This window comes from Fulmarus glacialis, unplaced genomic scaffold (genome assembly GCF_000690835.1).
Source record: "Fulmarus glacialis isolate BGI_N327 unplaced genomic scaffold, ASM69083v1 scaffold20858, whole genome shotgun sequence".
Classification (NCBI taxonomy): Eukaryota; Metazoa; Chordata; class Aves; order Procellariiformes; family Procellariidae; genus Fulmarus; species Fulmarus glacialis.
In genome coordinates this window covers 6,185-15,590 of record NW_009226605.1, presented here as the reverse complement: position 1 = coordinate 15,590, position 9,406 = coordinate 6,185, and the positions used below count along the sequence as shown (strand labels likewise).

At 34.3% G+C, this 9,406-nt stretch overlaps 1 protein-coding gene across 1 annotated transcript in view; it reads right to left on the bottom strand.

Annotated features, from left to right (window-relative positions):
- The window catches only part of VRK1 (vaccinia related kinase 1), an 18,262-nt gene extending 9,128 nt beyond the window's left edge, over positions 1-9,134 (bottom strand). The window contains exons 1-6 of the mRNA XM_009582862.1: positions 8,966-9,134; positions 7,378-7,433; positions 2,987-3,056; positions 2,513-2,600; positions 959-1,067; positions 726-818 (exon numbers count right to left, since the gene is read on the bottom strand). Of these exons, the coding sequence (XP_009581157.1) occupies positions 726-818; positions 959-1,067; positions 2,513-2,600; positions 2,987-3,056; positions 7,378-7,433; positions 8,966-9,122 (573 nt within the window). The 5' untranslated portion in view covers positions 9,123-9,134. The remainder of the gene's footprint in view (positions 1-725; positions 819-958; positions 1,068-2,512; positions 2,601-2,986; positions 3,057-7,377; positions 7,434-8,965) is intronic.
- Between the last annotated feature and the right edge of the window lie 272 nt (positions 9,135-9,406).

Sequence of the window (9,406 nt, the reverse complement as noted above, 5' to 3'; positions counted from 1 at the left end):
TGATACAGAGGACAAGTACAGTAAAATAGTCTATTATTACCAGTAAGAAAAAAAAAAGTCATAATGTTCATAGAGTTATAAATACACTTACTGTCCTACCCTTTTTTAAAGTCAGCTGCCTCATTTGAACACTACTACTACCTATTACTTCTCACTACCACCACAGTTACTTTAAGAGAACTGAGATTATTTTACTTATTTCGTGAGCTAAAACATTTGGGCAAGAAGACATAATTCTGAAACTCTAATATGCATTGTTTGAGTAGTAGAGTTAAAAAATGCAGAAAAATGAAAGACTTCCGTAAATCAAGTGGAACAATCAACACTTTAAAGACAAATTTTTCCAAGTAACAGCACACTTACCTGATGGATTTCTTGAACAAAGGAATGAGGTTAACAACGCAGACAGGCAAACATAATTTACTAGTGTGCTATATAATTTTAAGCTTCCACCTGCAAATACCTATTTGTGAGTAAATTTTTTTTTAATCTTGAGAATTTCTCTAGAATATTATTTAGGGCAAAGACTCAATTTGATAACTGTCCAGCAAAATGCATAAAAAAAATTCGTAGAATATTAACTAGATATAAATTTCAAGCAGAAATAACGTTACCATACACATTCTTAAAAATGAGCTTTTGCTAGATTTCACAGGTTCAAAGCACTTCCATGTGTTGTCAAATAGAAGGTTTAAAACATGAGGAATAAAATGCATCAGAAATACCTGATTAGGGTTCTTGTAACTCACAAGAAGGTTTGAAGCCTTGATGTCTCCATGCACATATTCATGCTCATGGACGTATTCCAGAATATCAAGCTAACAAAACAAAATACAGTCATATAAATGCAGTACCCAGCTCCACCCAGCAGAGGACCTGTATTCAGTACAAAAGTGTGATTTAACTGAAAGACTTACATAGGGAAGCCAGATTGTAAAAATATTTTTTTTAAACTTACTATTCTCAGGCCTAATTGTAGTACAGTTTTATGGGAAAATTGCTTTGCATTCTCTTCATACATCTTCTGAAGATCTCTGCCAAATCGGTCCATTATCATAAATCGATAACTAAATTCAAGGAAAAAAACCAACAGCGAAGTTACTGAATTGTACTTAGCAAAGTATTTTATCTATGTGTTAATTGTACAAGTTACTGATTAAAAACATCTCTCTCAAAAGATAAACTGCAGGTATACAGAAAACAAATATATGGGAAACACTTGACTTTATTTTAATGTTGTACATCAATTCTTAACTTTTTTTACATCAGCTACTCAAAGTTTGCCCATCAAAAGAACTGTTCTTTATTCCTGGCTAGTTATGCAATACAATAACAAGTACCCAGAGAGGAAATTATCGGTAAAACGAAGCATCAATTACTTGCAGAAATACATTTTTTACTTTATATATGACTAAGAGACTTAACATGGTTACTTAAAAAAGTTAGTTTCTTGAAATCTATTACAAGCTTTTTTTTAACCTCCTATTAAAAACAGAAATCTCTCACTTGCCAAAGGTGTTTTGATATTCGTTGCTACAGCCAAACTGGTTCTATTACTGTAAGAGGTCACAGTAGCTATACTAAAGAATCTCATGCATTAAACACTGAACGCAAAGAAAAGTTTATTTGGGAAAAAAAAAGAATAATTTTGTTATTTGTTTCTTTATTTTCTTTATTTTATTTTGTTACATTTATTTTCTTTTGCCTCTCAAAATTAATGTTGTTTTTACATTAGATTAGTTTTACAGTTGAGGACCTACTGAAACAATGATATTCCTGACATACTAGGGCATAAATACCAACTGCCCTATGTGGTGGTCCACACAAAGAAGCCTGACCTACTATAAGCTGCCAGAGAACCACTAAAACTTCTTGCAACATAGCTGTATAGAGAAAGCCTACTAGGAAACAAGGACTATCACATAAACAGGCGTACCATTCAAGACCAAATAAAAAAACCTTTCATGACATGCAACAATACTAAAAACTGTCCCTAGACTTAAGACAAATTTAACATGAGACTAGCTCACAAATTAAGTCAAAAAAACCTACCCTTAGGGAAAATAAAATAGATTTAGAGAGAACACTAAGTCCTTTATATGTGTGAGTGAAAATACTCTTTAAGTGCACACCACACCAGAAGAAAAATTTTAAAGGTAGTCATATTATTCAAGGACTTATACATTAGAAGTCAACTTTATTTTAGTTCAAATATGAAAAGCTTCTAAACCACATATATATAGCATCACTGTATTACAGCAGTGTTGGAGCAAATGAAAACTCTATCACTAAGAATGTAATAGACACAAATACCAGTAACACACAGACTACAGATAAAATATATCTATTCATCTATTCTTTAAACACACCCTGTTACGAACATGAAACTTTGTAGTAGAAATGAAGAACATGAAGATCCATGGAAAATACATCTTAAAGTAAATCAGGTTAAAAGGGATAGTGGTTGCGGATGAAATAAATCCCAGTATTTGCCAACAAAAGATATATTCACCTGTTTCCATTTTTTTCATGCAAGCCAGAACCCCAATATCTTGGTACACCTAAATATTTCAGTTTATGGGACTTAGTCCACTTCTGAACTGAAAATACAAATAAAGATAAGTTCATGAGTTCACACCAGTAGAGACTCACATAAAAAAGGAGTACTCACATCACTTACAGTTTCTGCATACATGTGAGCTGCTTATTTCGTGGGAACTTGTATGCAAAGTATACTGCAAGGCATCCATTGTAGGGACAGAGATGCAACTAAAGTTTCAATTTAGACAATACCATCAACAAAACTATAAAGAACATCTTACCAAAAAACCCTGATTTTACTAGATGTCTGAATTTGATTTCAATCATTTAAAAATAATTTTGAAAATTACCTAAAAAGATTCTCTTAAAGTCCAACCTTAGTCCTGTAGGCTCTGTTTTCCTAAATGCTTGTAGTTCATTAAAAACATTTTAATAGACTGCTTACTTTCATCTGGCTTAGCAGCTCGCATGTAGAACTTTAACTCAGTAAAAAGAGGTCCATTCTGGCTGGGTTCCTTTAAGACAATTTAAAATTAGTTAAAAACTGCTGTGTTAGTGCCTAATAATTATTAAAAATGTATCACAAAATGTAACATTCACCCTATAAAAGCATATTCTCCCTCAAATGCTCTACCCAGTGCTGATAAATTCAATAGAACATGTTCTTTTCATAGAAGAAGGTTGGCTCTAAAAAGCTATTTTTATTATAAATTGCTTAACATTAAGGGTATCAAAGAATCCTTTCCAATAACAAAAGATTAAAGAATAACAAATTAACTGAAATGTACAGAATTACCACCAATAATTGGCAGCAGAAGTTTAGCAGAGAACATTAAACAACATTCCTTATCTCAGATTTTCCAGATTAAAGCTGGATCGCATCAGTTGCAATAGCCATTAGTGAGCCTAAAATAACACCTAAAATGATTTGATGGAAAAATCTTAACAAAAGTTAAATTCTTGCTGAACATAAGGTATTTTGTTCCCTTCACACATTAGTTGATCAAGGTAAAAATTACAGAGGATTTCACAATTTCTCTTAAACTCAATTCTAAGAACTATGCCTATTTTGACCTCAAAGTCTACCTTGTATTTAAGCTAACATAAGGTATTTCAGTTCCATTTTCTAGGGACAAATCTATGGTAAACACGTATTACAAGTGCAAGAGAGAAATTGGTTTGAAAACACCAAAGCTTTGAAATACTGCAAGAATTGCAAATGGGCAAGTACTTTGACTCTACACTTCCAGAACTTAGCGCAGAAAAGAAAAAAAGTTATATCAACTCTTGCGATTTTTCAGTGACTGATTTTGACAGAAGCTTAAGCAATTTATTTTAGTCTAGTTACTCCTATATGTCCAAATTCATTCTCAGTGAAAGTATCTGTTTTGGAATATCCTACACTTAAAGCTCTAACCAAAAAGAAGGATGTGATTACTGGCAAAGAAACCCATAAAGAATACAATCACATGATACTAGCAAAAGTTCCGAGATATATAATATCAATCTTAAATGGTTTTAATTGTAACTTGTAAATGCAGATGTAATGATCCAGAAAATTACTAAAGGCCAGACTATATCACTCAGTTAATAGAGGTTTACTGCTGTCCGACATTAACAAAGCAACGTAAAGAGATCAAACACACTGATGAACACGGGCTTTAGTGTGCATCTGATGTATTGGCTCAGAGTAGGAAGACCAGTCAGAATGAGAGCAGATACCAGCTTAGGCACCACTCCTAGGCTTGGACACTCGATTACAAAGCTACCGCCTATCTCCACCTCACTTTCTCCAGCAGCATTGCCCTGATAAACAATGGAGCCAAGACAACAGTTTTCTGGCCCCTCCTTGTGGGACCAACTTTCAGACTTAAGCCATGAAGTGGAAAAAAAACCCAAACAAACTAGACCAACTGATTAATGCACATAAACTTTGGTACATGCATATTTATTTTCAGTTAGTTTATTTATCCACTATGGGCAACAAATTAGCGATAGAGAGATTATATATACAGAGAAGAATGGCTGAAGAGCTGAATTCTTATACTGCAGTTATCTCGAACAAATGTTATTTGACCTATTCACTTGTTTCTGCATAGCATAATCCATTAATACTCTAACTTAATTAGAATATAAATTATACATATTATTTTGATTCAATTTACATAGGTTTGAAGAATGTTATTTTCTTACTAAAATACAGCGAAAAACTGTAGGTGTTAAAAATTCTTGAAGTATTTATCTTTAAATAAAATATTCCACAAAAAATTATGTCTCAGTGCTGAAAAAGATATAACTTTCTCTAGTCAGAGGAAATGCTGAAAATCTGGTATCTTTTCATACTTGAGGGAATGGATAAATGATTTAACCATAAAACAGATCTTCATGTTGACTATGAAGCTGTTTCCCCATAATACCATTAATTCTACATACATGCCATACTAGTCATCTTACAATACACTAAAACCAGAAAGACTTCAAACACAAATTTCTACAACTTTTTGCCCAGGGTCATTCTAAACACATGATTTGCAAAACTGAAATTAAAGTCTAATTAGAAGATACCATAATGAAAGAGATTATGGAGAACATGTTGAAACCCAACAAATTTCTTCAAGTAGTATTTGAAGAATTCTGATCTTTTTCAGTCAGCAATTTCATGAAGTGTTATTAAACTCTGCATCCACTCCTGAACAATGACATCTGAAAGGTCCACATGTTAAAAAGCATTTCTTTTTTTAATAAAAACTGTGATACATTTCATACTGCTCAGACATCAATACTATGAGGATATGTCAAAGACTAAGCCAATTTCCATCCTGCTTTAATAGCTTAATTTGAAGAACATTACTATAGAAGCACATATTTTATTAAACACTAATAATTGTTCAAAGCTGTTAACCACTTTGCTTCAGCTGATGGATCAACTAGGAATCACCCAGGCACTAGAAAACAGGCCCTTATCTGTAGTTGTGTTATACTAGACTGTAGAGGCATAATATGTTACGGGTCATTTGTAAGGGCAGCACAAAGACTGGGCTACTCTTTATTGCCATAAAGACAAAATTATAAAAGACAAATTAGAAGTGAGTAGTCATCTGGGAGATTAGCAATGGGGGTATTTACAAATTGCTGCAACAAAGTGAATCTAGCATAAAAGCAACCCAAAAGTTATGACAACTCTTCTTATATTCAGAGCCCAAAGTGGACAAGAGAAGCAGATGGATTAAAGAGAAGGTTACACACAGCATAAAAAAATGCGTATCTGACGATTTTCCAAGCAAGTCAAACTGGATTCTCCCATGAAAGTTAAATGGCGCTCTGCTTCCTGATCAGTCCAAACTCGGCAGGAGCCAGTAATTAAGAGCCAATGCCTCTCATAGGCAAGCCACTGCTGATAACCTGAATGTCTGTTATCTGCCTCTAAAACAGGCCACAGCTCCTGCATAATGGACACCCCCTGCCCTCGATGGCTCAGGCTGGGCATGCAAAAGCAGGCTGCCACCATGCAACAGCTGCAGGCTGGGGCTCCTGGTCTATGTGGAATTTCTGCCTACAAGCACCTAAGGCAGCAGCAGCAGTATGCTGATGTTGAAAGTGTGGTAGTTTGACATTTGCATTGTAAGCAGTGCTTTTTTCAGCAAGTGACAACATTTCGGAAAAAAGGGTCATCACCAACAGTATCTTGGGGTGTCTGAACACTACCAAAACCAGTACTCCAGAATTTCCCTGTAGTCAGCAGATATAAATATCAAGATTAAAGGCACATACTAACTAAAATGTATTTTATTCCAAATTAACCTGATCTTTTAGTTTCAGGAACAAATGTTAAAAGTATTAACATATTTACGTAAGTGGCCAGCCTATTGCGGTAAAGCATTTCAGTATCGCCATATAGTTTAATAAATAAGAGATTAAAACATTGCAGTTCTGAACTGTGCTGAAGAACTAATTTTTTACATTGTGAAGTTCTTCTACAGTTTTCTGGTATTTGCTTTTGTCACAGGACCAGAAGTACCACAAAGATAATGAATGGTCTGGATCTACTATGGCTATTCCCATATTCCCAGGTTTTTTTACTAAGGCTTTACCAGGGAATCATATATAATAGGAGGACCTATACAAAATAATATAGCAAAATTTAAGAAAAAATACTTTATACCTTAGGAAGAGAACATTATAGCCAAATCAAGCTAAATGAATCTTTTTTATTTTAAGATTAAAAACATCAGAAAATTTCAACTAATAAAAAGAACTTGCTGATTTGCTACAATAGGCTAAAAAATGAGCTATCAACAATGCTTCTTCTTCTCTCTAATCATTAGGTTAAAAAAAATTAAGTGTCAATGCCATTTTAATTCAATAGAAATTAGAATACATATGTGGTTTATGATAAAACATTTAAAGGACTTTATATCTGTGGGGATGTCAGGAATGAAAGTTTTGCTGTTTCTACTCCCAAGCCATCTGTCAGCTTACCAACATCCAGTGGTGAGCAACAGTTCACACAGACTCACTGTTGAATCACAGAAATTCTCCAAAAGCTAGATTTCATTCATTTTGTGATATTTGGGCTGTTTACAGGAAGCAGCAAATGAAACAGAATCTGATCCGTTTCATGAACCTTTTTTCAACTCCGCTGATGTTCCATTATCCACCCTCATACATAGGAGTCCCAATTCTCAGCAGCATTCCTCTGTATCACCACACTTACTTTTATTTTAAACAGCACTATGCAATTGTATACTTTTCAGTCAGAAGATGTTTTAAATTACACATGCTATTCTAGAACAAACATTTTCAAGTTGTGAAGTAAAGATTCAAATTTTGTCTTACCACTTTTGCAACATAAGGTGCATCACTGCCAACTGACTTTGAAGAATTAACATCAGCTGTTAAAAAGGAAGCATTTATTAGTAGTAGGAGAGGAAACTGTAACAAAACACACACTTCATACACTTCTTTCCTATGCAGCATGGACAAACAAATGACAAAGCAATAAGGTACTGATGTGAACTTGTATCAGTACCTTAGACTTTGGTAAAAGGACTACTCTATATGGCAAGACTACTCTATATGGATATGGCCTTGCATTCTCCCTTCTGTTTGAGGAGAACAGGCAGTTTACTAAATAAAGGAATTCTTTTTTATTATTCAGTAACTTTTTCCTAGTCAATGGCATTTCCTTCCTTTTCTAGGACTGTGATGAACATACACAGTTGTGGACATAAAAGACAAAAAACACATTCATTCTACTATTTTGCCATGTCACGTATCCAAAAGTGACCTTCTGTTACTACTAAGCTGTTGATATTTGTGACAGAAGGAGATACAGGTATGAAGGACATTAAGTTAGGCAAGCACAAAGTACAGGAACAGTCAGGGGCACAGCTTTGTGCAAACGGTGGGGAAACAAACAGAGGACAAGCTTTGGCTTGAAGAAAGCAGGAATTCTTAACACGAAGAACTACACAATTTGAGCAAGGCTGAGTAAGTAGTAGAGAGCTTCTTTGGCAAGAAGCCACCCACTGGTCCTGTTTTTCTTCTTAATCCACTTATGCTGCAGTCTGTTCATTTTGAAAGCAGGACAGATTATTAATTTTTTTTTCAAATTAGTATGAACTCAGTACAACTTTTTCGCCAAGAGGAGGAAGACCATAAATGCATAGCAAAAGAAAACCTTATTATCATGATTAATACTTTCATCCCTTCAAAATTGTTTGGAAAATGACTAGGGGCAATCAAGTTTTTTTAATTCCCTGAGGTATCCTCAAGACCTCTCTTATCTGTTCATCATCAAATAACAGAGATACCAAGTATGGAACACTACCCACTAAAAGAAGTTTTCCTTGAATTCAATAAACAGCATTGCAAAACAAGATCTGTGCTGATGCTTTGAACTGTAAAGTCCAAGATTTCAATTTGTTTTGAGCATTGGTTACATAAAAAAAGTATATGACTTATGTCAGAAGTTCACAAGGCAATGAAAAAGTCAAAAGCAGCACCAAAGCCAAAACCAGCCAAAATACTGGCTGATCAGTAGCCTCCATATGCTTAGGCAGTTTCAGTTCAGATTTCGTGATATAAGAACACTCATGCAAAAATCCCCTCTTTCAGCCAGACCAAAAATCAAATTTAAATAAATACTAAACTATCCTTTCACTGCTAAAAAGTAATAAAGATTTTGGTTTAAAAAAAATGAATGAACTACCACCGGAATCTCAAACAACCACAGTGCTTACAATGACCATTTGTCCACTCTTGTCATTTTTTTCCAACACCATGAACCAAGCTAAGGTTCTAGTAAAAAAAATACTTGAAAACACTCTGCATTTCTAACTTAGGGTCAATTTTTCATTGCTTTGAATAAGGATAAACATCTCACCCTCCATTTTAAAGCATTATCAAAGATAACTACACTTACCAAGGTATAGGCGCCCAAAGCCTCCTTGCCCTACAGGGACACCTAATTTCCATTCTTTTCTTGATGTATCTGCTAGAACCTCCCCCAGGGCAAACACTTCAGCAAGTTTCCTTTTTGCAGGGGCTCTTTTTCCAGCAGTCTTCTTATTATATGGCATTTTCCCTGGAGGGAGAAGAGGAAAGGGAAGGAAAAAGAAAAAAAAAAAAACATAGGTTACATGTTGACCAGACTTATTTTATGTAGAAATCTGTTAGAAGCATGAAAAAGTACAGATTGTTTAAGTTTTAATTTGTTACTACAAAGACACTTTAAAAGAAATACAGTAAGTAGTTTCATTGGCATGAATCCTAAGTGAAAAACAACTAATTTTTCCAGGCATCACAAAAAAATTTGACAGCAAAAGTCTTCACAAGTGAAATCTATTAGAAGACCTTGTATAAT